This window comes from Haemorhous mexicanus, chromosome 20 (assembly GCF_027477595.1).
Source record: "Haemorhous mexicanus isolate bHaeMex1 chromosome 20, bHaeMex1.pri, whole genome shotgun sequence".
NCBI classification, from domain to species: domain Eukaryota; kingdom Metazoa; phylum Chordata; class Aves; order Passeriformes; family Fringillidae; genus Haemorhous; species Haemorhous mexicanus.
This window is the reverse complement of record NC_082360.1, coordinates 4,866,422-4,894,150: the sequence shown is the minus strand read 5'-3', so window position 1 is coordinate 4,894,150 and position 27,729 is coordinate 4,866,422. Positions and strand designations below refer to the sequence as shown.

Below are 27,729 nucleotides of genomic sequence, written 5' to 3'. Positions count from 1 at the left end.
AGCTTTTTCAGTTACTGTCTGCAACATGGAAAATTCAACCCATTATTGCTTTGATGAAAATCACTTTTATCTATATAAGAGAGATGGTAGAGGGGAGAGCAATCTCATTTGTGTAAACACCAAGTTAGTTGGTTCTTTGCTAGTTACAAACTCACTGTAATTAACCTTAGACAGTCTGGAGACTGAATTATTGTGATGTGTAGATCTTTCAGAAAGGGAAGCTGGAGAGTAGCTGAAGTGAAGGAGTTTGTGTCTCAAATCTGTAAAAGAGGCATCTTAATTCAGTCAATTAAAACTTACTGCCATTATTGTGTGGTCAGCCTCCAGCTTGCCTTGTCAGAACTGGCTCATGTGCCAATGCTTTGAGATGGGCAGTTCCTTCTAAACTCTTCCTTTCAGTTACACCTCTCATTTCACTTTTTCCTTTGTTGCCCTTTTTGAAGCTGAAATACCAAGTTCTTGTTCTGGGGCCAACATTGAAATTTGTGGGAAAGTTTGGAAGAAAAACTATTTTGCTGAGTTATGTGAGCATAAAAAACACTTTCTGCTCCTCAAACTTGTTTTGAACCCAGAGTATGTGTTTATGTCTAGAAATAGGGGTACTGGGAGGATGCCCAGTGAGGGGACAGCAGGTTTACTGCCTGTGGGGACCAACCTGGAGCTTCTTGCTCCAGGAAGCTTCAGTATTTTAAGCTCTCACAGGGCAGAAGTTCCCTCAGTTCTTTGGTTTATTTCTGGTTCATAAAATAAAATTTAAAAAAAAGGAGACTGTCACCTGAAATTTGTCAGTGTTCCCTTGTGGAGGTTCACAGCATCTGCAAGCAAGGCACTAGAGCTCTGCACCAGCAAGGAGGTTGTGTCTCCTGGATCCCTGGAACTTGCTGCTAGGCCAGACCCTCTCCAAGCCTGCATGTTTGGTTTGGTGGCAGGCCAGCTGTGTGTCCTGTGTGTGTTGCTGATGCTTGGGACTATAACAGATCTTGCAAATGCTGCTTTTTCTGTGGGTACTGCTGAACAGAGCCTCGTCAGTCACCACCTGCCAACTGGAGGGGACAGAATTATCAAAGGACAAATGCTTTTGTTCCCCAATTTTGCTGCTTCTTGTTGTCTAATTCTGGGCGTTCCAGAGCTGCATGAGTTTTGTAGGGACACCTGTTGCTGAGTGATGCTTTTGCCTACAAAAACCCCCAAAACCAAACAAACACTTCTTCCCCCAACTGTAGGACTTGTTTTCTGGTTATGAGTGGGTGGGGCAAAACTACCCTCCATGGAAAGGGTCTTGGACTGCTGCTGGGCTGCTGAATGCCCTTTGCTGTAAGTTCAGTTACTTGCCAGGCCTGCTCTTTAAGCTTAATCCTGTAAATTCTTGTCTTGTAGGAAGATGACGATTCAGAGACTGAAAAACCTGAGACTGGTGACCTAAAGGTATTTGAAAGTGTGGTCTGGTGGTGGTGGGGAAGCTCAGTACAAGAGGAGTAAGTTTTAACAGCATGGCTTGGTGTTCATTTGTGATCTGTAGTTAGTTCCACACCTTTTGTAGCTTTAACCTGTGTTTCTGACTTTAGTCCTGGCTTCTGCCAAAGGCAGTTATCACAGGCTGAGTCACAGTGAAGGTTGGCCTTCATTAATTTGGTCGTGTTGTGCATTAGATCTGAAGTTGCTGACAGCATCTCACCTGTTTTGCAGTGATGTGGGAGGTGCAGCATCCAGTACATAATTCTGTATGAGTATTGTTAGTTGGAATAATTTCTTCATTTAGGACAACTTAATGAATGAATTATCCTGTGCTCTTACAGGCCATGGAAGGTGTCAAAATCAATTCACTTCTCTCCAGCTCTGTCCTTCTGAATGAAGCAGTTTTGTAAAGGTCATAGATAGATTTTAAAAGTGAAATAAGATCCCCAGATAATAGCTATTGTCATAAATAGTTGAAATCATCTTTATCTTGAGATTTCACCTCTTTTCTGCTGAACAGCAGATGTTTAAGAGCACATAGGACATGGATCAGGCTAAAAGCTGGAGGACAAAAGACCAAATCCATTTGAAACTATAGACAACTGTGTTTAAATTTTTATGTTGGTTCAGTAGCAGTCCTGTTCATCAGGGATGGTGAGTGATGAACAAATGCATTTATTAAAGGGCATTTATTTTATCCAGCAGCTTCCTCAAGGATGCAGGCAGTCCCTAAACTCTACTGCAAAAAACAGAGGACTGTGCTGCAAAGCAAAATACTGTAGAGAATTTGATTTACCACAGGGCTTTGATAGGCTAAGATGAAGGCAAATGGATGTGTATAGCTATTCTATTTGAATTAGTTTTATAGCAGCACCTTCTTCCAGGTCCCACAATATTCTTATGGCTTTACAGTGATACACAGCTGGAAATCTTGGCAGCTGTACTGCAGCTGGTAAAGTCTCTGTGTGTGAAATTGCTCCCAGGCACTTGGAAATGGAATGTGTTTTCTCCTTTCCTTGTTGCAAGAAAGAGTTTTGCTTTTTTTTTTTTTTTTTTTAAAGAAAGTAAAAGGCAATCTCTTACTCTAATCCTTTTTCTACTTCTACATTTTTGTCCTGGTAAACATGCTAGCAAGATGTTTCTGTAAAAACTGCTGGGTTCAAATATGTACTATGAAGTAAAAATATGGGATTTCCTTAGAAGATAAATTTGGTGTAAGTCAAGTTTTTGAAGTTGTGTAGTAGGGCCCTGTTGCAAGTGTGAGCATTTCTGTCTTCTCTAAAAGGGCTGTAGGATTTCAGGGCAGTGGAGAATAGGTCTGGCAGAAAGAAAGAACAGAATTAGACTGTAGTTACTCTTATCTGAGTAATCATACGTGACAGAAATCTCACCACTGAATTGTGTGGTTGCTGCTTTAATATGTCACTGACATTTCATGTTGGCTGGTTTGAAAAGCCTCTTGATTTCAGTGGGTTTTGTGTGCTGCTGTCCAGGTGCATTTTGTGCTTCTGAAGAAGAGCCACCGTGGCCACAGAGCAGCATTTCAGATTCAGTGAGGAAGCAAAGAAATAATTAATATATTCAAAAGAAAAAGCATTTTGTATCTTGGTAGACTGTGCAATACTAACTCTGCAAGAACTGAAAATGTGAATTAAAGGAAATCAATAAAATAGCAGTAAAATGTAATTCCTGCCATCCTAGTGTGGCATGAAAGGTGATGATTTGAGAAGAGTAGGAGAGAGGCAAAGTTGACCTGACTCTGAAACTCAGCAGTTCCTGACTTCCATGTCATCCTTAATAGATGTCTTCAAAGACAGGTAAAAAAGGGAATTGTGTCCTTTGGCTTTTTGGGTTTTTTTGAATATTAAGTGATAGCTGTAGAGCCAGCTGGGTGGGCTGTGAAGGCAGCCCAGTGCCCTGCTGGGGTGTGGCTGTGGGGGCACTGGTGCAGCTGCACCAGCCATACTGCTGGGAAATTCACGTGGGATGGGGAGGGGTGGAAATCCCTGTGGAAGTATTTGTACTTGGAGCAGTTGCAAATGCTTCCTTTGCCCCTTTTCCACCAAGGGGCAGTGTTCTCCTCCATCCTCACTGCTTGGAGCTTGCAATGTCTGTGGTGGCTAACATGTGTTGCAGTTACTGTAAATCCAAAGTGCAGCCAAAAGGGAGGCTTTTGATTATAACTTGCTTACACTTTTGGGTAATTTAATTTTGTTTTGAACCTGCAGAGTGCTGTAGTTGCTCAGTTTCATGGAGACGTCTGCTCAGTTACCTGGAAACATGTTTAAATAGATTCCCCATGCCTTTTATATATGGCTAGGGCTTTTCTAAGGTCTGAATCTGACCATAGGCAGAAAGTAAATAATTTAAAATGCATGAATGAGAAAAAAAATGCAATTAATCAGTCAATTATAGTTGTTTCAAGCCCTGAAGATATATATGTGTGTGTGTGTGTGTGTATATATATATGTGGTTTTTTTTTCCTGATGTTTTGCCTCTTTGTGCATATTGTGAATGAACTGGCTAGAGCTTATATAGAGCTTATACCTTGAATAATGGAGCCTGGTTCTGTGGCTCCATTATGTTCCCTTGTTGCTGGTGCATCCTGTGATTTGGCCTCATTGTGTACTTGGATAGTGCCAGAACCAAAACCTCCAGAAGGGTCTGTTGTGGGTGGAATCAGAGGAGACAGAAAGTGGAGAATGATGTAAAAATTCTTTGGTCAAGTGATGATGGGGAGAGTGGAATTTGGAGCCTGCCTCAAATAGCCCCACTGGAAAGATATTTATTTTATATTTGTCTGAGGCTTTTCTCTTGATTCCAGGGAATCTGCCCTCGTTGTTTTGATGAAGGGGCACCTCTCTGGCTGTTCAGACCTAGTTCCTCACTGGAGGGGAAGCCAATACAAAGTGCTGATTGGCACTGTAGCTTTCCTGTGGGTTATTTTTTGCCAAGGAGCAAGTCACAATAAGCTTTCCAAGTTCTAACATTGTGACGTCAAACTGCTGCTTGGTGAGATAGAGAAGTTTTATACACCTGTTCACAGGAAAAGGTGTGCCAGGAGGAGGAGAATATTTAAGCCTCATCAGTCACCTGGAAGCATTCTTCCAGAGCAGACTCCTGGCCCATGGAATTCATGTTACTGACCATCTAAGAGTTATTCAAAAACACTGTGCTTGCAGCAAAAAGCAGAATCCTTCTCTTTAAGCAGCAGATGCAGTTATATTCAGATATATTCAGTTGTATCCTGTAATTGCATTTTGAAGTGACTCAAGGGAAACTGGAGATTCAGATCTGGGTAGAACTAACTGCTCCTCCAGAAATCAAAGCTGGATGGATGCTCAGGCTCTGGAGCAGGACAGGTTTGCTAGTGGCCACAATCCCTTTTACCTGAGCAGTCACCAACTGGAAACAAGCATCTGCCTTAAAAGCACTTTAGAAACAAAACCTTCTGCTTTGAAGGGAGAAGAAATAGGCAACAAAATCTGTTTAACAGCAATGTTAAAACAGTGAAATCCCAGCTTGGATGAGTTCTTAGTGCCCTTTCCTCAGCTGCTGGAGCCCTGGGTACAAACTGAAGGAGGTTTGGGCTTGGGTGTGAAATGTGGCGTTGTGCTGGTTGGGAAGGACAGGGTTAACAGGGTGCCGGTTGCTGGGGCTCTGGCCAGCAGCGGGCTCTGGTTACAGCCTTGATGCAGTAACAAGATACAGGCTTTCAGAGCTCACTAAATGGCCAGTCCTGCTGGAAAATGAAAAATGAACCTCAAAATATTGACCTTGTGCTCGAAGCCTCACCTGAGGGGTTCTGTGCTTCATATTGGAGGGCTGGATGAATAAAAGGTTGCAAATGTTGATCAAGGACAGAGCCCAGCCCTGCAGCTTGGCTCCTGGAGCTTTCCCAGAGGGAAATCATTAACTCTTGAGCCTTAATTGTTGTATCAGGACCAGCCAGTGCAAGAAAGCTAAGAAATTTGCCACTCCCTTGGCAGGTGAATGCCTGCCACATGGTAGCAGTTTTTCAGAACAGGTGGCTACTTTGATGTTTTCCTTTCCTGGTTTTGTTTTGAGGGTCCCCTCTGCATCCTCAAGGTGTTGTATGGAGAGGCAGCCAAACTGGGATCTCTCAGAAGGCTGTCAAATTTCAGAGGAATACTGTGCCTCTAAGCATGTCTAAGTACCTCTTCTTGATAAACATCAGCTCTTTATTATGTTTAGCTTTTATTGATCCAGCATACCTGTAAAGTAATTCTCCTGTGTTATGATGTGTAGGTGTGTACTAATACTCACAGGCTTTTGACTGCGGTGGTTTTTTTATCTTGCCTACCCATTGACCTGTTTGTTTAAATACCAAAATTATCTTGATTTAAAGTAAAAGTGGTAAGTGCTGAGAACCAGTAAATGGGTGTGTGTGCAGTAATGTAATCCCTGAAATTAACTCTTACTTTGATATGGCATATTAATTTTTCTGAATTCAGCATACATTCATCAAGCCAGCTTCTCGAAAAATGCTTGAACCTACTCATTAACTTTCATCTCAGGTGTAATTATTTTGCTCCAAAGAAGGGGAAAAGTATGTTTGGGAAAAGTTCTATCCTTAAGTTAATATCCTTGCATTATGCATGGCTGTGAGCATACCTCTGTAAACACTTTCAAAGCATGAACTGTGCAATTCCCAGGGCCAGGGTCAAGGTTAGAACTCCAGTGGTTTGTTTCCTCACTCATTGCTTTGCCTGCAAGCACAGCCTGAAGGTGCCAATGATAAGCACTGCAGTCTCAGATTCTTTTTCTGTGTTTCAGCTTCCTTTTAATATAATTTTGTAAAATGCTGTCTGTGCTTCCAACTCTGTGTAGTTTTCCCTTGTTTTAGGTTTGACAAATGTTTTTTCAGAGCTCTATAGAGAGAACCAGAGAGTTTTGCAGAGGGTTTAGAGGGCAGTAGAGGTAACTCAGCTGCAAATGCTGTCTCTGCACTGCTACAGTGAGTGCCCAGACATGAAACCAGCTGATACCTGGTTCCCATTTTATCTGGGTGAACCTTGGTTACTGCCAGAGAATATCACAGGCAGCCAAAGCTGTTCTGCATGCAGCAAGCAAAATAACATTTGGCATCTGGGATTATTTTGCCCCTTGCCACACGTACTCCTGTCTCCAGCTCTGTCTGAGAGGGAGACAGATCACAGCCTTGTGGGGCTCTGAAGCTGGAATACCTCCTGGAGAGCTCCTGGCTTCCATCCAGCTCCGGAGCTGTTTGGAAGATGAGACATGTCCGTGGACATGCTTGTTCCTTCCTCCCTGCCGGGCATACATGTTGCAGCAGACTCTTCACTCCCTGCAGTACTGAATACCAGGGATTATTGACACAGGTGTGGCTTGCCTTCTTCCAAAGAAGAGCCAGGCTTGTTCTGTTTGTCTTTAAACTTGAAGAAAAGTCCTTTCTGGAGCTGCTTCCCCTTGCATATTTCACCTGATAAAGGTCTGAGTTCTTCAAGTCCAGCTCTGTAGCTGCAATTATTTCTGGCTGCTGTTCTCAAATAGGCTGTTCTGAGTGTGCAGGTTGGTGCATGTCACAGTGAGGGGCTGAGAAGTTAGCACAGATGGAGCATTGCCTCAAATACCAGCAAATAGCTGAAAATAGCTCCTTCCAGCTGCCCTGTTCTGGGTACAGAAGGAGAAAAATCTGGATAAACTTTGTGGGATCTATTCATGAAGGAATGAATTTCTCACTGAGGATACTTGCTATTACACCTTGCCTCTACTCCAAACCACGAAGAATTTTTAGTACTATGTGCTAGGGGAGAAAGTTTGTGCAAGAAGTTAATTTTGTAAGCTCTCCTGAGCCTTTCCTTTACTGCTGTGAGGCTTCAGAATTTTCTTACCTTCTACTTGATTCTGCACTGCAACAAGCTGTAAAAAATAAAATCATCAAAGTACCTTGACAACTCCAGCCTTGTCATGTCTTGCTGATACTTGACCAGTGAATTTCTATTTCATCGTGGTAAGCAAAAATCACTGGAAAGAATTTTTGGGCTGTGCAGATCAGGAGCTGTTGTGCTCCTGGGGCTGTGAAAGGAAGCAGGTAGCTTTGGGACCAGGCTCCACTGGCAAGCAGGTGTTATTAATTGTAGCTCCACATGGAAAGCAAAAGTTCTGGCACACAGTTCCTTAACTGGAAGTTACTCCTAACAAATAATCTTTGTCAAATACTCCGATAGCATATGTCAGGTGAATGGAGTCAAGTTTCAAAGAAGCTATTTAAAGGCTTTATGCTATGAATGCTTCCTTTCTGAAGCATTTTCTCACTGAAATGTTTTGCCAGGTCTTGGTTGGGATTTTTTCAGCGTTTTTTTTTTTTTTTTTTTTAATTTCATTAATGAATTTGTATTTTTAGATGTAATTTAGATGGAAAAGTAAAAGGCAGTGTCAGCTATGCACATTTTGATAAGGAATGTTTGACTCTTTGATTTGTTCTTCCTTCCCTTTCTGTCTGTGACTTTATTTCCAAACAGATTTGTAAAGCCTGTATATAAGTGTCACTGAAGAGTGGATATATCAGGCTTTTTTCCTATGGTGGCTTATTTCTGAGCTGCTGGATTTCTCTTGGTATCTAGATCATGGTCTCTACAGGTTTTTCTTAGTTAAATTTCTTATGCTGAACTGGGCACTTTGCCTGGAGCTATGTAGCAGAGCTGGCAAACAGGATATGGCTGTAGGAAATGTGCTTGTTTCAAGCTTTCTCTTGGGATTCTCCTCTCTCACAATACAAGAAAAAAAAAAGGTTGGGGGGGGGAGGAATAAAAGCATTGTACTCCTGTTGCCTGGCTTTCTCTTCCCCAGACTCTAAATGCACTTGACATGCACTCTGTTTGCTGCCTTCAGCCTGGGTGCACACCAACATCAGGCAGATCTGGGGAGCAAGAAATGAAATCATGTCATGCACTTTTAATATTAAATGAGACATTTCTGGTGTTCTGTTCCCATGAGCACCTCTGATCTTTGTAGAGGAAAAACAAGAACATAATTGCTACCATGTTCCTTAAAAAAAAAAGAAAAGAAAAGAAAGTGGAGAAAAAAAAGCACAATGCAGGGTTTGGAGTTGTCTTTCTTCTGCTGTCTGCATGATGTAGGCATTTCACCTGCTTGCTCTGGCAAGGCCATCATCACTACTGGCTTAGACAACTCTTCTAACACTTTCTGCAAATTATAGTTTCTTTCCATCATACTCAGCCAAGAGAGGCTGTTTGTGTTTTGGGACTACAGGAGATATTCTGAATTGTAGAGAGGAGGGAAAATTACAAAAACTTGTTGCTGGCACTTGCTCAGATTCAAGAAATCCACTGTAACAGCTGTTACAGCAGCAGATCCCCTGGCTACTGTACTGAAAAATTCTCTGTAATATCTTCAAACTAATACACTGCTTGACAATGATGTCACTGGTCTGTACATTTTGTGGCTGCCAGTTTAAATTTGCATTAAATTCATGTGCAAACAATCACGTGAAGTAGTAGGGAGAGAAAAGAAATTCTGCAACACAAGAGCATTTGCTGAAAAAAAAAAAAAAAAGAAGAAAATGTTGAGGGGGTGGTACTGTCTGAGCTAGTTGCTTTTAGTATTACCTGGAAGTCAGTGGGAGAATGAAGCTGCAGGTTTCAGTTGGCTGCAAGTCTGGGAATGCAACTGAGCAGTGGCAAACCTGGCATCAACTTCACCATTTCTTAAAATTCGCATTTTTGTTAAAGCCATCAGACTCTGGTTTTGTGTCTTCTGCCTCCCACTTGAACCATTTCTCCTGGTAGCTTGAAGTGCACCTGCACTGACATGTGCACCTGCCTCTGCAAGAATTGCTTGAATTTGTACCTTGTGGTGACAGTTAATGCCAGCAGTTATGTTGGATGTGAGCACTGAGCTGGATTTATGGATCTTGTTTCAGCAAGGATTTAGTGAGCATTGTTTTAAGTCAGTCCATTCTTTCCATTAAATAAAGCTGTTCTGGGCAAGCCTGTCCAAACTGGAATTCATGAGTCTCAGATTCATATTGTTTTGCTTCCTTCCTTTAATCTCTGTTCCATGCTGTGAGGATTGTGTTGGGTTGTTTTTATTTTCCTTGGAGCTTGAGCAGACACTGTTTTTTATGTAACTGGATGGAGACACTGTAGGACTGAAAAGATGGTCCATATGTCACTCCAGTGAGGTGAAAGCTTCAGGCAAAATGCAGCACTTCCCTTGTGTGTGTGTACACACCCTCCCTTCATCTTGCTTCTCTTTATCTGATGATGATACATGAAAACTGAACCAGCACTTGGTGCTCATGAGCCAGGCTCTTGCAGGCAGTCATCCTGTCCAGGGCTTGAGAAAAGCCATTTGTCTTGGGAAAGTGGAAAAAATGAAAAACCTTTTCCTATACTCAAACACGATTAGTAACAGCATAAGTGTTGTTTGCTTGTGAGCTGATGTGCACAGTTGTTCTTGGAAGCACAGAAATCTATGAAAAAGGTGCAGTTTGGGGTTTTATAATACTTTGTCCATAGCAGCTTGTGCTCTTCAGAGTCTGCTCTTTATTAGTCTCCAGAGCAGAGGAAAGAGTCTCCTTCCTGCTTGTTTTTGTGTTTCCAGTCTTCTTCCAGCTTGGCTCTGGGGCACTGTGGCATCCCTTGACTCCTTTCAGCAGCCCTGTTGGAGTGAGGCTGGCTGGCTTTGGGCCCTTAAACTGTTAATCTTGTGAGATCAGGGCTGCAGAGTAGATGGCAGCCAGAAAATCAACTTGCTGAGTGCATGATAAAGCACAGTACTGCTTTTTTTTTGCCTTTTTTTTTTTTTTCAAGCTCAGTCAAGCAATAAGTGAATTTAGAGTTGCTTCTGTACAGATTTTCAGGGGTTTGGTTTGTGAAAACTCTGGTACAGGTGTCACTAGCAAAGTGTTAACCTTATTTTTGAAAGGCCTCAGAATTCAAATGGAAATGAACTCTTTAGGTGATGCCTTTAGCTCTGGGATGCTTGAAATCTCTAATAATTTCATATATTTACTTTGATGGGGAATTTTGACATAAAATCCCTCCTGCTGGAACCACTCACCTGCTTGATTGTATGCTCGATGTCAGATACTGATGCATAACACTGTGGGTATTGGTGATGTAATCTACAGAGAGATCACCTTTGCCTAAGTGGATTTAGGTAACTTCCCTATATAAAATTCAGTTACCTTCACATTTTCCATTGTTTAAATGCTTTGGAAGTCCTTTAGAAATCTCTCATCCGTGCATAAATATTTCTTCTCTTTCATAACCAAAAGGTAGCAACTTTCCAGTATTTATTGTACCTTATTTTTCCACTTGGTGATTCTCCATTTCATTCCACTTAATGTATTAGATAAGATCTGCAGATTTGTGGTTTTTATGCTGTCTTTCCTAATCAGTTCATTGTACTCATCGTGTGTCTCAAACTTAAATTAGCCTAAGGGAGTGTAGAACAGTTCTGGTGTGATTGCTCCACTGGAAGTTTTTAGAATGTTCTGGATCTTCAGTGGATACTCAGAGGTTTGAACAAGACTCCTTAGTCCTTGCATCTGCCAAACTTTAGTCAAGTTGTTGATGCTTGCCTCATAGTTTTCAACAGCAAACTGAGCAAATATGAACAAGCACTGGAGAAGTTGGTCATCAGTTTGTATTTTGAAAGCATTTAAGAGGTTTGAAAGCAGCCCAAGTTAATGAAAAGCTGTGTTGATGTCACCAGCTCGTTCAGGATGGAGCAGTGGGTGGAGGTATGAAGGAACTCATCACTAAGCAAAATTCCTGTCCCTGGGCAGTGAGGTGTGGCTGCAATCCAGGGCTGAACGTGTTAGCTTTTGCTTGGTGTAGCTCTGGGCTCTCTGATGTCTTGGCTGGGGCTTGTGGGGACTGGACTTGGTGGGGTGGCTGTGGTGGGAAAGTATGGGCCAGGGCAAAACAGTGGAGCCTGATAGGACTGGCTTGATTTAGCCTCTTGTAAATAGGACAGACTCAAAGGATGCAAATTAAAGGAGAAAATTCTGGTTAAAGCAAACTTACTGATGATTCTGGAAGTTCATTTAACATAGCTGACATTTCAGAGATCTTTGTCTGATATAAAGCATGGCAGGAGGGGATTTGGCCATCAGTTTCTCTCTCAGCACATGAGTTCATGTTTCCTGAGAGCTGTGTGCTTATGCTTGGTACTAACTCCAGGCATACAGGAGACTTGAAAATGAGCTTCTGGACAAGTCAGAAATGCAGTACAACCTCTTGCAAGGCTGTTAGGGCCCAAATAAGAGGGCAGCCTTTTTGGGGCCACATAGCCCATGTCTAATGCACCTGAATTTGGCTGTGCCACTGGGTTGCTTAAGTGCCTGCTTGGCAATATTGCTGTTTTGGGGGATTATTTCTCTTGCAGTAAGTGGGCAGAAGGAGGTGGGAAGCGTCATGGAATAATAAATGGTATGAGGATATGAGGAAGGATCAGGAGGTGCTCAGGGACATAGCCTGTCTCTTCCTTCTCAGTTACACTTAAAACTTACAAGAGATAAGAGTGCAAGATGTAGTTTGATCAAGGTTGGAGCTAAAGCTGTTCCCTCCTTTCACCTCAGCAAACCCTTGCTTGTTGTCTCAAACCAAGGTGAGAAATAGTTTTAATTACCCATCTAGCAAGTTCTCCCCTGAAAGGGAATGACACATGTATTCACTGCTGGTGAGTCACTGTATGTGCCTGAACAGATGTTACCTTGCATCTGCAGCTCTTTGAGCTTCTCCAGCCTCTGTGGTCATCTGGATTTGTCCTCACAGCCTATCAGTTACCACAGAATTGCTCCCACTTCTCCAGTGGTGACCTGAAGCTCAGTCTGTGACCCCGATCCACGTAGGTTTGTGGAGAACACAGTCTGGATTCACTGGATTCCTGTCCAGTGCCCTCACCAAAGAGAGCTACTGCTTTGGCATAATTTTTTTGCTTTGAAATATTATGTTCCTGTTGAAATTTTTCTCTGTGATGCCTCGAGGAGAGCTGTTGATGCACACACCAAAGGCATTGTCTCAGAGGGGTTGGAGCTGTGACACTTCAGCCCATCTCAGAGGGGCCTGGGGCCAGCTGGCCAGGGAGAAGATGCTTGTTCCTCTGTGTACTTCTTTCTTTTTCTAAAATAGCTTTAGCCTTGTATTTTTGTGATCCAAGTGTACTAATGCAGAAATAGTGCCTTTTTTTTTTTTTTTTTTTTTTTTTGTGTCTTCCATGAATGGCTATAAAAAAATGCCCTGTAGCACTTAGTGTCACACAAAGGATTTGTTTTTCTGCTTCCAGAGAGCTTTGGCTTCTCTGAAAATGGGTCATTTTCAGAGTGAGTTTGGCACAGGCTGTTCCCACATCTGGCTTGGTGACCTTACTGCTCTCTCCTCACCTGATGCACCTCTCACCTGACTGGAAATGGAGAAAAGGAGGGGGTCAGGGAGCTGTTACCAAGCAGCAAGAAGGCAGCATTCTGTCAGTGTCAGGTTCAATGAATGGCTTCAGTGTTTGGAGGCACTGAGGAATTTTGGACAACAGTCCAGTGAGTCACAAAAGGTCTTTGGGAGGGAGGCAGAGGGAGAGGGCAATGTTGGGATACAGCTGGTACTGTTTCAGAAACTTTATTTGTGCTGAGCTTGATATCGCTTGGGACTCTGCTGGGATCTCCCAGAAGCACCAAAATATTTGGGTGTTGGTCTCAGTATGGTGAAACCATATTTAAGAGTGTTTTATCCTACATAATGCCTCCTGTTCAGCACACTCTGCTGCAAACATCTGCAAATGAGGTGTCCTTAATTTCTTTAACCAGGTAGGGATTAGCTGTGTGGCCATCTCTAAACAGAGCACTTCAAGCCAGTGCAGGTTGCTCTTGAGTCCCTGGTAGAGCAGGTTGGCTGTATCACTCCTGGAAAGCAGCAGCAAGAGAGCTGCCAGTGGGATCATCCTTCTAAAATAGGAGCACAGGATCTGCAACACCAGCACACTCCCTGGCAATGTGGTTTGGAGAGGGTTTGTCAGCCAAAGCCCTGCATGGCAGAGGGGCAGAGATTAATTTAGCATCACACCTCTGGCAAACCTCTGCAGCCTGGGACCCTGCAGAGCTCTGGGAGCCTTCCAGAGCCTGGAGAGGCTGATCAGGAGCTGATCCCTGAGCTCTGGAGCACCTGGGCTGTGGCCACATTGCTCTGGGGAATGCACGAGGCTGATCCTGCTCAGAGCACTGGGAGCTGCACAGAGCTGTGGTTGGCATTCCCAGGACTAAAGGAGTCTCCTGTGGGCTGGATCCAGCCTGTGTTCACCTAACTGTTCTAAAACACTGACTCCTGGTTGGTGCCCAGGGCCAGTCACCAAAAATGAAGAATCTATGGTTTGATCTCTTTGAAGGAAAGGCTTTGTGTACAGCAGTTTGTGTGGAATTCCAGAGAAGTTCAGTATCCAAGACCGGGTGAAACAAAGCCTTAATTCTTTTATTAAATTTAGCTTTGCAAAGAAATGGAGCATCCTATTAGACTTTGGCTTTCCATGGTCCAGACATTGTCCTCTTACCTAATAAATTGAGTTTCGTTCTTAATTTTTATTTTCTTGTCTCAGAGAAAAGTTGTACATTTCTAGATAAACAGCATAGCTTTTTAGATTGGAGGCATAACTTGATTAAAATCTGTTTCTTCCTCCTTTTTTGCAGGAATTCTCAGAAGTGGAGAAAAGAGATCCCCAGGAGCTAGTTGGTAAGTTCACTCAAAAGTATTTATTCACAGGTTTTTATTCATGCTAGACCTTGTATGTCTCACTTTGTAAAAAGCACCTTCCCTCTGCCCTGGCAATGCTGTAATTTCAATTACTGCCTGAATATTTTCAGTGAACTTTTCTTCTGGGAGAAAGGCTTCATGCCTAAAAATATGAAAATAATTTCATGTTTAAAATGTGTATGTAAAGGGCAGTGTTGGTGTTTTTCTAGATGAGCTTAAAACCAAGCGTAGCTTTGTCTAGACAGAGCCAGTGGAACCAGGAGTGTTTTGTTCTGTGACTTCCAAAACTCACTAAGAGTATCCCCATTTAAATGTGAGCCACTCACAGATTTACAGCTGCTGTGCTGACATAGTACTCTATGTTTTCTAATAGTTACTAAAACTTGATTTTTGTGACATCTCATTTATTCATTGCACCATTATTAGATTTGGAAAGCCTGGGGTTGTCAGCTTGAAATACAATCCTCTGCTTGGTCTCTTTGGAGCTGCACAGAAACTGCATTTTATATTGCATTTCTGACTGTCTTGCACCGATGCTCTGTTCCTGAGGTTACTTCTGCAGTTGTGTGGTATCATTTAATAATATCATTAAAAACTAATGAGTTTGGAAGTTGCTTCCTCTCTCAAATCAGTTTGATATTTCACCCATAAAATGGGGTAAGTGTAAATTAAGATGGTAAATACTCAGGTTCTCAGCTGTGACTCCTACAGCAGCCATCACTGAAGTCTGGGATTTATAAGTCCTTTTTAGTTGGCCTGCCCAGACTTTGCAACTGCTCTGTTGGATTTTCTGCCTTTAGAAGGCAAAGCTGCTTCAACCAATCTCATCATTAAATGCAACAGAAATCTTTCTTCCATCAACTCATCCTCCTCAAAATGTACCCTGGAAGCATGGATGAGACAGCAGCATTTGGGGTAAAAACTACAGCAAAATCTCTGTAAGCCAACTGCTGTTTTCATCTGTATTTTACATGTGGGTGAAGCTGTGCAGTTGTGAAGCAATGTAGTAGGAAGTCCTTTCTTAATGAAGGTGTAAGGCTCAGGTTACAATTCTGTTAGTCCCCTTTTCCCACAGTGACTGCCCAGACTGCATTTCTTTGTCTCACCATGGCCCAGACTTGCACATGGGTTTAAAAGCAGCACAGGGAGCACTTGGTAGTGTCACAGCTCATGGGTGAACAGTGTTGGAGAGTCTGAAACCTCGACTGAGGTCTGTGTAATCTTATCTTTAATATCCTTTCCAAACAGCAGTGTGCAAGCTGGCTTTGTGCAGAACCAGGTTATTAGAGGTCAGCATACTTGCCATGCTGGATTCTGTAGGTCTGTTCCATTAGACCATATCTTATCCAGTTTAAAAGGAACTGTTGCAAGAGACTTACAGTTGGAGTAATGCAAGAACCACTCCCTTTCTGGAAACCTGGACTTTCACAGTTAAAATTCTTTAATGGAAAAAGGTGCAAGATTTTCTGACACAAAGTGAGTAACTGCTCCAATCTGGACACCTCAAGTTTTGTCTATCAGTCTGTGGAAATCAAGGTCCTCCTTGGACAGTTTTCCACAACTGCTTCTTGCATTAAAAGGGTGTGGGCCTGCCCCTCTCAGAAGATAGCCCTACATTTTTCTGCATCACCTTTATTAAAGTCTGTGATTGTGCAGTTGCTTAAGTATTAAATAAGTGTAGGCTCCTGCCAAAAGCACTGTTTGTGTTTTACCTCCCCAGATGCACAGTAATGTTGGAGCAGCTCTGGGAGTGGGAGCCAGCTGGGATCCATCTTCACTGCTCTTTTTTTGTTGTTTCTTTTATTTTTTTTTTTCCCCTGTGAGGCTTCCAGCTGGATCCATTCCCTGATGTGCTTAGTGCATGCTAGGTGAGCACTGGAGTTGGCACAAAGAGAACAGTAGGGATGAGCTCCTGGGAAGGGCATGGTTGTCCTGACTTATGTCAAAGTAGTGATCACATAATCAATGGATGACAGAATGAAAGGGGAGGTATCAGCCCCCTGCTTGAGAAGAAAGTATGTGTGAAACTTATTTTCATAGATTTCTACATCAGCATTGTCCTTTGGGGCTTTTTGTACCACTCTGAATCAGAGTTCCTGGTGCTGCTACAACATTGCATTTGCTGTTTCCTGCAGCCTTGCAAAATAGTACTTTAGGATGTAGGAGGTTTATTGCCCTGAAGTTCTTTGCAGCGTGGTTGTTTACCTTTTGGACTGGAAGAAATGTTCTCTCCAGCCCTTGGGATATCTAAGCACAAAGTCAGTGTTCATAAGAGCAGAAAGTATGGCTGAGTTGCAGGTCTCCCTCTGCGTTTCTCAGCCCACGGAGCAGAAAGGGACCTGGTGTCCTTCCACGGATGGGTGACTCACTGGCATGTTGTTGTCTCCAGTTCTTCCCTCTGATTTGGCTGTCCTGGTGCCAGGAAATCAGAACCCCCCCCCCGGTTTATGCCAAGCAGCCTTGACTGGAGTGTCAGGGAATGCAGTTGTAGAGAGCAGGCACCACCGGTTTGCATGTCTCCAGGGGAAGCCCTTGTTGCTCTGATCACCCTTTCCTTGTTTTCTTTGTATAGCGTGACCTTTAGAAAGAAACTGGCACCTGAGCTGCCTCTAATCCCTTGTGGCTGCTTCAAACACAGCATATAAGTGACCCCTGAAAGGGACAGGAGTTCTTCATCCCACCTGGGAGCAGCGTTAATCCAAGAGCCATGATCCATACCGAGTCTGTCCTGTACAGCCAGCTCCTGTGCTCTCTGTTCTTTTGCTTTTCTGTGCACTAGGAAAACATTCCTACCCATCTGTAGGAAACAAAATTCCTGTGTGCTCTCTGACATTGTCTCCAGCACAGCCTTTGGACTGAGAGCAGTCATTTCCTTCTGGAAGTGGAGCTCGCAATTTGCACTGTGCCACTTTCTCTCCTGCTTTGCAGATTGTCTCCTGCTATTGGGTATAGGTCACATAATTCATCTATCTCAAACTGAAGCACATTAAATGTAGCATTTCCATTTACTTTTCTGCCTTACCAAGATCTGATGAGCAAATCCTTGAAATCTGTGACATATCCTTCACTGACTGCTGAGGTGCTGAATCTTTGAAAGATAATATTTGCCTGTGCTTTGGCCTGCTGTGCATGGCCTGGGAGCAGAGGAGTGGCTCTCCTTTACCACAGTGCATGTGCTGACTATACAAAAAGCTACGAACACCTACTGCTTGTGCTGATGAAGGTTTTAATTTTTAGGGCAGCTTGTGGAAGGAGAATGCACAGACTAAGCACCAGCAGCAGTGTTCTTTAGCAGCAGGAGGCTTTCAGGGGCAGTGGCCCCTGCTTTCTTGAACCCCCATCTGACTCATGGGATCTGCTTCACAGCCTTAGTTCTTTGTCAGGACTGAGAATCTGATTGGGGAAGATATTTACTTACTGTGAGCCAGAATCTGGGTGTGCCTGGAGTGATTAATTGTGCCAACAGCCACTTCCTGAGGTCCACACTTGGAGATCCTCTAGGCTGTGAGTCTGCAAATCACAGGGCAAATTAGGGGCTGGAGCCAGTGTCGCTACCTGTGACTCATGTCAAAGTAAAACTTTGGTCTTGACAGGAATAACAGGATGCACAGAGCAGTTGGATGTATCCTGTGAGGGCACACCTTGTTGTGAGCTGTTCATCTGCAGTTATTGCTGTAGACATGGTGGAAAGCTGCCCTTGGGTCTTGGAAAAACAAAATGTTTTATACAGGAGTGTGTGGCCATACATGAAAATGAGGATTATAATCCCAGCTGCCCTTTCCTCTAGGGAAAGAGCTGGTGGGAAGATGCTGTGGAATGAGCCATTCTGTCTGTGTGGGGAACAAGTCTGAGGACTGCTGGAGGGCATGGATAATTTGTACTTCCTTACTGTAAATAAGCCCAAAGGGGTTAAACTCACCCTTAAACTCACCCTTTTCTTCCCAATGATGTGGCACCTCAGTATGGCTGCAAAGTGATGAAATAACTGAGTAATGCTGCAAGTTTGTGCTCAGTTTGTGAGGTGCATGTCCTGCCTTGCTGCTGGCAGTGTTCAGCTGCCTCCTGCTCTGGTGGGATTGAAGGAGGCAAAGATTCCTTAGTTCCAGCTCCTTGTAAACCATTAAAAGATGCTTTCCCCCTTAATGTTGATAGAGGATTATTTTCACAAGGCTCAAACAAACAAAAGAGGAAATGAGCACCAAACCTGAAAAGTCATGCATCAAAATATATTGTCTCATTGGGAGCTCTTGTTCTGCTTCCAAAATTATTTCTTTTTCAAGGGGGCTTTGAATGGATTGCTGAAGATATTCTTATGACTTTGACTTTTTTTTGCAGGTAAAACAGAGGTCCTGCCCAGAGTTCCTGAGTTTATATGAGCACACAGTTCCCCTTCCCATAAATGTTTTGTTTCTCTGTGGCTCATCTGCAAAGACAAGGGAGCTTGTGGGATGTCTAATGTGGACCTAGGCTTGATTTTTTTTTTAATTAATATTTTTTTCAGGTGCTTTCTCTGCCTCATGAAGTCTTGATTTAATGGTCTTTTTTTTAATGTTTCTGCTGTGAACCTCTTAAGCCTTTAATCAGCTTTTACCTTTCCCAGCAAGCCTTGTGTGCTGTGTATTACCCACACTCTGTGTCTTTGCCACTGTCTTTCTGGGTTTCCTGAAGCTCTAATTAACCCAGAGGCCTCCCCATCCCACCAGCAGCTGTAACCTGTAACAAATGTGTGCCTTGTTGTCAGGGAGCTCCCTTTGCCTGCCTTTCTCTGGGGACTCTGGCAAGCTTTCCTCCTTCCATAAAGGCTCCCACTTGGTAAATGCCAAAGGACACTTTTTGTTCCTTACTGGCAACTGCTGAAGAATTTAACCCTCAGCAACATCTTGATGAAATAGAATGAGTGGTCGCCTGCCAGCTTTTCCTCTGCAAAGGATCTTGTCCTTAGTGCTTCACATTTTTACAAAAGACATGGAAACTGTAGCAGCACTGATTGTGTGTGGTGTTGTTTCTCTGTAGCCTCAGCTCTCCAGGGTTCCAGCAGCCCTGTCTGGCCTTTGGGCCCTCCTGGCCTTTATCCAGAGGAGCTGAACTCTGGGTGCTGGAGTTGTAGCTCAGGCAGCTTTACTGAGGAATGTGTAACTGAGGAGCTGCACATGTGAAAAGCTTGGTCGATGTGACTTGTGTGCTGCTCTCAGATCTCTTATCCACTACAGAGCAGCTCTGGGATGTGTTCCCTGGACAAATTATGCTTGAAAACAATCCCAGCTGCTTAAATGGGGCACAAATCTCTGTTCCAAGGCTTGGCCAGAGACCTGCCTGGGTTTCCCATAATAGTGGGAAAGTAGCAAGCAATGGGGGGAAATGTGGCCGTTTCTTTTGCTGATAAATATGTAAACTAATCTTTATAGGGCAATCAGATACTTTAGTAGTATATCCCAGTACAAACAGCTGTGGAAATTTGGCAATCTGGACTGGGCTGTTCCCAGTACTGCAGGACGAGTTGTTCTTTCTAGCAGTAGTCTGTCTCTGTAAGCAAAGATCAAAGAGCCTGTTAAGGAAGTGTTAACCTAAGGATTAAATGTAATTTCTTGTGGTTAACTCTTGACAGCCTTGGGGAGCATTGTTCTCTCCTTGAGCCATTTTGGTTCATCCAGATATGTCCTGAACTAAATATTCACCAAGTGATTATCTCCCCCAAAATGGCAAAGAGCCAGACTGCATAAAATTGATCCTGTGCTCCACCACATGCATGGTCCCATTCTCTCTCCAAGAGTGTAGGTATCAATAAAAAAGCATCACGTCCCCTCTTCTAATGACCCAGCCTTCAGATTCTTTAGTTGCTTCTTGCTCAGCACCTTGAAAATATCACAAGTACTAGCTGTCAGCGTTGTCATCACCTTTGCCCTGGGTTCCCAGTGAGGGAGTAGTGCTGACATAAAAGACATAAAACAAATTTAATTACTTGTATGCCTGAAATTCCCGTCAGTAGTTCCAGAACTCATGCCAGTTTGCTCTCTCCAGCTTCTTTTTCAGAAAGAGTGAGGAACATGTCTCCAGATGAGATCAAAATCCCTCCTGAGCCTCCTGGCAGATGTTCTAACCAATTGCAGGTTGGTATAAGTCCACTTCATTAATTTTTTTTTTTTTTAAGATTTGCAGTTCAGGGCATATTTGAGAACCCTGTTCAGTAATTTTGCACAAGGCAAAGCTCCCACATTAAAGCTGGGTTTTACACACTGGGTTTATGAATGCACTGTGTTAATGCTTTATGCTTTACAGCAGTTCTAGTTTAGGAATCTCAAAGTAGCTTTAAGCTGCTTTCCAGCCTCTGTGGGTTAATTATGCTTTAAAACAGCTCTTGATCCCAGCAGTGACACAGAAGCAATGTTTACTGTCAGGGCTGCTTTCCTCTTACCTCAGCAAATTCAGCTCCCTTGCAAAGAAGAACAAATTGTTTTTCTATACAGGCCCGAAATCCCCTAAACTGGAATAGTTGAGGCAGCAATGCCTGGATTCCTTTTCCCACCTACGTGTCTCTGGATGGTAAACATTTAGAGGGAAGGCTGGTAGCTTAGAGGCAACAAAAGAACACAAACACATGTTTTCTCTGGTGCACACCCAAATAACAGCAGTGACCAAGTTTGCAATAACCTTCTGTGTTCTCCTCATGGAGTGCAAATGAAAGAGCAGAGACTGCTGTCTCCTAACACACACTTGAGTTCTAACTCTGGTTTTCTGCCCAGGAGAAATACAAGTAAAGAACCACTCCTGGACTGCTCTGTAAAGTAGCCCCTAACATGCAGTGGTGATTCAGAGTGACTCACCATCCAGATGATGCTTCCTTCTCCACACACTGTACCTGGGCACACCCAAACCTCCTCTAGTGCTGTAGGAGGATTTTACTGTTCTGACATCAATGAACTGGAGTGTGTTAGACCTGAGGAATGCACAGAGCTTGACAGGGTAGACAGAATAAAGCAGAATTTTTCCTCTTTGACAGAAGTTTAGTGTGTTACATCAAAGGGGAGCTTGTCCTCTGTTGGCAGGTCAAACCACATCTTAGAGCACTTTGAGCAAGGAGATGGGATTGTTCCTTAGAAATGCAAAATGTTCTGGGCTCTTCTCTTGGTGGTTTGCTCTTTTGTCAAATTTTTCCTCTGATACACAGTATTTTGAACTCTGCCAAAGAGAGGACTTCTTATTATAAAGTTGACAGAGCAGTTGCCCATCTGTGGACTTGGGGAACTCATTGCTACTCCATGGGGAGGAGATAAAAGGGAGCACCTGTTCAGTCATTTCTACTCCCCAGATTCACCTTTTTGCAGTTTCTTCCTTCAAACCTTACAATGTGTTGCTGGACATGGAGATGGTGTCATTTCCTCTTGCTGATTTTGTGACAAGCTGATAAAGATTTATCTTATAAAAGTTTTTTTAAGGTTGTTGAGTTTCATATCAGCTCTTAACAATCCTCCTTTATTCAGGCTGCAGCAAGCCCTCAGACAATAGTCAGCTCTGTGTTTGACTGTCCAGGGAGGGAGACATGAAGTGACTTATCCAGAAGCAACAAAGGAAAATTGACTCAACTTCTCCCCTCCTGAAAGACTGAAGCACAGCTCTGGTCTTGTTTTGTGTGCCTCTTGTACATAAGAAATTTCTGTCATAATGAAAAGATGATGGAAATTACTGAGGATATTTTAGCAGTACCACAGAACTGTCTGAAAGCTCCTGCCTCTGCTGTCCCTTCACCATCACCAGAGTAGGAATATTTTTATGTACTCTCATCCACCTTACTGAGGAAGGAAAAAATCATGTTTGATTTGAAATCTTTTAGCCTTTTAGAGAGTAGACTGCTTGACAGCTGCAACCTGGGTCAGTTAAGTTGCCTTTGGCATGGGCTTGTGCCTTGTGGGTGATGTGCAGAGAGAAGCTGATTCCATCTGACTGGTACCAAAGCAGGGATTTATGAGCACATTGTTCCTGAGAGCATTTGGCTGCAGTGGGGACCCCCAGCAAGACCTGATGATCACTCTGGGTTTAGTTCTCCAGCAGAACTTGGCTCTGGCCCTGCCTGGCTAACAGATGAGCAGGAGCTTTGCCCTGTGAGCAGTGTAGCACAGCTGCTGTGTCTCAGGTGCTTACCTGAGGCTGCAGGTGGGTGTTGGTGGTTGCTGTGAGTTGTGGGGGAACCTCTGGATTTCAGAATTGGCTTTTCTGTGTCATGGCTGTGAAGGGAAACAACAGCCTAGGAAGGAAGAGTCTGTGCCTTGTATGCAGATCTTTAATCACTAAAGCCTTCAGTAAATGCAAAGAGAATTCCTTTACCAATCAGACAGTTCAGGAAGGTACTTCAGACATTCAAGGAGGAAGTGTCTCTTGAGCAGCCTGGCCCTGGTGTAAAGGTGAAATCCTAGCTCTATTTAAGGAGGTCACTGGTTCTCTTGGCTTCTTTCCACATGTACAGGAGTCAGCTGGTGTGCTGCTCCTTTTCATCCTGGCTCACCCTATAATCTTTCTGCTGTAGGACAAAATTCAAAAGCTGTATGAGAGGAAGGTGAAAGAGGGCATGGATATGAACTACATCATCCAGAGGAAAAAGGAATTTCGCAATCCCAGGTGAGCCACCATCTTTTCATGTGACCACAACACCACAGAGTGAATTTGAAGAATTTCCCTCTTTTTTGGAGTTGTTGCAGAAGGATCCTGAACAGGAAGGACTACTGCTTACAAATTGTCTTTCTCAATTTTGTGACTGAAATAGTAAAACTGTTCTTTGTTTTTGGTAAAGCAGCAGCTGAAGTTGGTGTGTTGGTTAGATTCCAAATGTGAAGGCTTGGGTGAAGTACTTGGATGAAGTACTTCAGTAGATGTGACTGTTCTGGGAGCTGGTAGATGTTTTGGGGAATAGGAAATACTGTGGATAATGGGGTACCACATCCATCATAGCAGGTGTAGCTTCCCAGGTTCTCATTTCACTTGGTAGTGTGAAGAGGTGATAACCTCTCTCTGTTGGCGCATCTGAAACACTTCTGTTCCCTTCTACTCCCTGGTTCTGTTCTGACCTCTTGCTTTTCCTTTGCAGCATCTATGAAAAGCTGATCCAGTTTTGTTCCATTGATGAACTTGGTACAAATTATCCAAAGGTGAGGGGCAGTGTTTTGACTGGAAAAGGAGTTGGTAAAGGTAGCACAGAGATGTAAAGTCTCACTTCAGGCTTTCTTGAGCCTGCTTGTTTAGAGGTCTTGTAATGCAGCCTCAGTCTGAGCCTCTGCAGTGAAGTGAACATTTTTGTGCAGCACTGAGCCTCAGTGCCTCAACCTTTGCTACAATGATTCTGCACAAAAACTGCTGAAGTGTGGAGCTCTGAATGGAACTCCTTGAGGGGGGAAAGAAGCTGAGTAACAGAAAAATGCATGACTTACCCTAGCATCCTTTTTGCTTCAAAGCTGTTTCTTCATTCACAACAGAACATGGCCCCATAAAAGAAGGTCTGATGGGACCTTTATGTCACTGGGATACAGGAAGAAATCAGTGATGATTCTCATTGTCACCTCTGATTATCATCAGAGAACAGAAATACGTAAAGCATTTTTGCACTGGGTTTTGTGGTTCTGTGGGAATAGCCCTAATCTGCTTTATTTCTTTTTTTTCAGGACATGTTTGATCCTCATGGCTGGTCAGAGGATTCATATTACGAGGCACTAGGTAATTCCAGGAAGTCTCTTTTTTGTCCTAGCATAGGTCTTTGTGTTTTGTACTTAATTAACTGCACTGGAGTCTTCACTTTATGTATAAATGAGAAGTCATCACATGCTGCTCTTTAATTACTCCATTCTGGTTGGATGTGCCTGAGTGTTACTGATGTTTCATCAGTTTGGAAAGGCTTTTTTAATTGGTTCTGCAATGCTTTCATCTCTCAAATGAACAAATTAGTGCTGCAATGCTCTGATTAAAAAGCAGCAGTCGCTTTCATGGCAGTTTAATTTTTCTATATCGAATTTGAATCTTTTTTTTTTTTTTATCATGGGAAGTGCATGAATGAGAACTGTTGAATTTTACTGTTCTTAGTGCTTCACATCTTCTGCTCTTTCTCAGCTAAAGCCCAGAAGATCGAGATGGACAAACTGGAGAAGGCCAAGAAGGAACGCACAAAGGTACCTGCTCAAAACCTAAAGAGATGCAGGTGCAGGGCTTTTGTTCCTTTCCCTGCTGGATTTCATTCTTTTTTTCATTCTTTCATATTGCTTTGCTATTTCTATGTTAAAACTGCTTGTTTTATCCTAGATCTCTCCCTTATTCTTGCTTTTCTTTTCCCAAGCTTCACAGATCAAGTTATTTGCCCTTCCTTATAGGTCCATTTATAGGTTGTTTACTCCACTGGATTTCCTGCTGTTTTATCAGTATTTTTAAACCAGAGCTCTAAAAATGGCATTCAGTATGTCAGATTACAGGCAAGATAATGAATAAAGAACAGCTTTTTCCTTAATTTATGACATTTTGCCTGGTGCCTAGCCTAGTTAAAGCTTAATTTCCTCACCATGTCTCAGTGTGACACAATACCTGCTTTCTGTTCTCTGTGATATTAACTTGTTGCATCCAATTTCCAGGAAAACTGGGCCTATTTTAACTGTGCATTTTGTGACAAGCCCAGTTATTCTTAGATATACCCCAAGAAGAACACAGATTGGACTTGGAAGAGATTTCGTTCCTGTCCTGTGTTTCCTTTGAGCCAGTGGCTGGCATTAGAACATGTTTAATGTTAGAGATTTGCCACCTAAGCTGCAGAAGGCTCCTTCCATCTCCAGTCCATGGAGGGTTTTTGTGCAGTGCATGCTGTGTCTTGCTGCTTGTTTTGGCTTTTTGCACAGTAACCCAGGTATCTGATCATGCCCTTGCCCCGATCTGCATTTCTGAGGCTGCAGTGCTGTTGGAGCTCTTGTTGCCAGGGTTCCTGCTGTGGTGCAGCCACAATAAATTCTTCAAGCAGGGACATGCCTTGCATGTTCCTTAAAGGAAAATGAATATGAGCTTCTAACTGTATAAATACAGAGTTAAATGACCAGGTTCTATCCTGTTTGAGCTGTATCAAATCTTGTGCTTGTACCCGTAGACAAACACATTTTTATTGTATCAGGTTTAGGAGCTGGGTTGAAGCTTAATTAATCCTTAATTCTCATGGCCTGAGGTCTGTGTCTTCCTTCCCACATGATGGGCAGCTCAGAGGCCAGTGCAACGTCTTATATCACACTAAAGCTGTTTTAAAAAAACTTAAGAGAGGTGCTATGTGTTAAAAAAGGGCTGTGTAATCTTAACAATTCATTTTTTCATCTTCTCCTCTTTCTTCCATGTGTCTCTCCCTTCCCAGATTGAATTTGTGACTGGCACTAAAAAGGGTACAGCAACAAGTGCTGCTTCCACAACCACCACAACATCCAGCACCACTGTGGGAGGTAAAGAATAGCTGTGAATGTACCCCTTAAGCTGCAGTAATGCTGGGATTAGTGCTTCCTGAAGCCTGAAGGCTCCTTACTGATCCTGTAGATAATGCAAGGGAGTGTTTCTGCTGAAGGGTGTTGGACTAGCTCTCCTCTAGTCCCTGTAGTCCATGGCTGTCCTTCTGGAGTGGAAGACTGGGGCCAGGTGATAGTGGGGATAGTGAAGAGACTTATTAGTGGGTCAAGAAGCCTGCTGCTCTCTGTGGTTGTAGAGTATTCCTGGAACTGATTGATTTTGAGATTTGGAAACACTGGAAATCATTCTCCTGCCTTGGAAACTGAGGGGAAGGGACAAAAACCACTGGAAGCTGATGAGTGTGTCCAGTGCCTGTAGCTGAGCCAGTGGGATACATGTGCTCTGTTGAAATTAAGTCTGCTTTGGGGCAGACTGTCTCCCCTTTTGCTGGAGTTCAGGTCTAGAGTTCTACTCTGACTCCTGGTACCCCAAGTGAAAAGTTGCCTTTCCTCCTCACTACTTACTGCCAGTGTATCCTGAAATTAGTGTAAGGGGAAGCTGTCTAGTCAAGCTGTGGGATATTAAGGGTTGACCAGACAGGGTGTTAAGAAGGGATTGGTGACCTCTAATGTGATGCTAATCTTTGTGTGCTTCGTTTAATCAAATTCACAGATGCCCAGAAGAGGAAGAGCAAGTGGGACTCTGCCATTCCTGTAACAACGATAGCTCAGCCCACCATCCTCACCACCACTGCAACCCTGCCAGGTGTTGTCACAGTGACAACCAGTGCCAGTGGCTCCAAAACCACGGTGATCTCAGCTGTGGGCACCATTGTAAAAAAGGCCAAGCAGTGACTGCTGTGCTGGGCCTGGAGTCTTGGACTTGTTTGTCACTGAAGCCGTTGTCCTTGGAAGGGAGGGGTGGATTTCTTCTTTGGTAAAAGATGACAAGATTCTTTGAAGCAGCTCACAGTTCCCCTTTGGAAGGCTGGGGGCAGGAGCAGGATGCCAGCTGTGTGCCCACAGGAATGGACCTCTGCCCACCATGCCTCTGCTTTGCTTGCTGGGGGAAGACCCAGGCTGCCTGTGTTGTGCTGGAGGAAGGTGGCATCTGGAGTCAGCTTGTAAAAGTTTGCTTATTAATTACTGCATTGAGGTCTTACCTACCTGCAAGTTTGTTTTAGGGGGAAAAAAGAAAATAAATTAAAAGGGCAAGCAGTGAAAGACTGTCAGTGTTACCCCTGTGTGTTCCAGGTGGTGCTCCAGGACTGCCTGCAGCCTGTGTAGGTGCCTCCCTCCAGAGTCAGCTCAGCTCTGAGCAAGTTGAAGCAGAGACAACCACTCAGTGTCCACATCCAGATGTGTAGCAGGGACTTGAAGCAAACTCCATCAGTGAGTGTAGGCTCACTCTTTGTTCTAGCACTGACACCTGTACCCTGTGCTCTCTGTGTAGATCTTAGTGACCACGTGTGAAACTGTGGAACTCTTGAGGAAATTGTGCTGGAACATCCTGTTACCATCTCACAGGGATGGAGATTTCTATGCAGAACCCTCAAGCTGTAGAGGTTTGATTTGTGAGCTCACTTGCAAAGACCTGTGCAGAAACACTTCCATTGCCACGGAATGAGGTTGGACAGAAGCAGAGGAGAGTGTCTGATCCTGTTTGTGACATTGTCCATCTTTGTTTTAGCTTGTGATGTTCTGTGAATGCACACATGGCAGTTACTGCTTGCTCCACTGTTGTGAAAAAGTATTTTCAGTTGAAAATTTTGTTGAATAAAAATTGAAAAGTCTTTTTAAAAAGCCCCTGGTGTCATTGATGTGTCTGCATTTCTTTAAAGTTAAATTTCTACCCAGAGCCTCTTTGTCCTAGTGTATAAAGTGGTGATAGGAGAGATGGTTGCCAGATCAGCAAAAGTGTAAGTTTCTGAGAATTCAGTTGTTTTGGGATTGCTTTTTCTTTTTTTTTTTTTTTTCTTTCAGTTTTTTCTGTAGCTTGTGTCAGTCCTGATCAAGACTTTGCATTTATGGAGACTTATGGTAGAAATAATAGGTTGATATCCTGCTTGTAGACAGAT

The 27,729-nt window shown here is 43.3% G+C and overlaps 1 protein-coding gene across 2 annotated transcripts in view; it reads left to right on the top strand.

The window, feature by feature from the left end:
- The window catches only part of SAP30BP (SAP30 binding protein), a 29,352-nt gene extending 1,898 nt beyond the window's left edge, over positions 1–27,454 (top strand). Inside the window, exons 3-11 of one of the 2 annotated variants that reach the window (XM_059864519.1) lie at positions 1,378–1,425; positions 14,144–14,186; positions 20,226–20,314; positions 22,726–22,817; positions 23,284–23,344; positions 23,855–23,906; positions 24,297–24,355; positions 25,567–25,651; positions 26,325–27,454. In XM_059864519.1, the coding sequence (XP_059720502.1) occupies positions 1,378–1,425; positions 14,144–14,186; positions 20,226–20,314; positions 22,726–22,817; positions 23,284–23,344; positions 23,855–23,906; positions 24,297–24,355; positions 25,567–25,651; positions 26,325–26,506 (711 nt within the window). In that variant the 3' untranslated portion in view covers positions 26,507–27,454. The remainder of the gene's footprint in view (positions 1–1,377; positions 1,426–14,143; positions 14,187–20,225; positions 20,315–22,725; positions 22,818–23,283; positions 23,345–23,854; positions 23,907–24,296; positions 24,356–25,566; positions 25,652–26,324) is intronic. The other variant, XM_059864518.1, reaches the window with a different exon arrangement.
- The last annotated feature ends 275 nt before the right edge of the window (positions 27,455–27,729 follow it).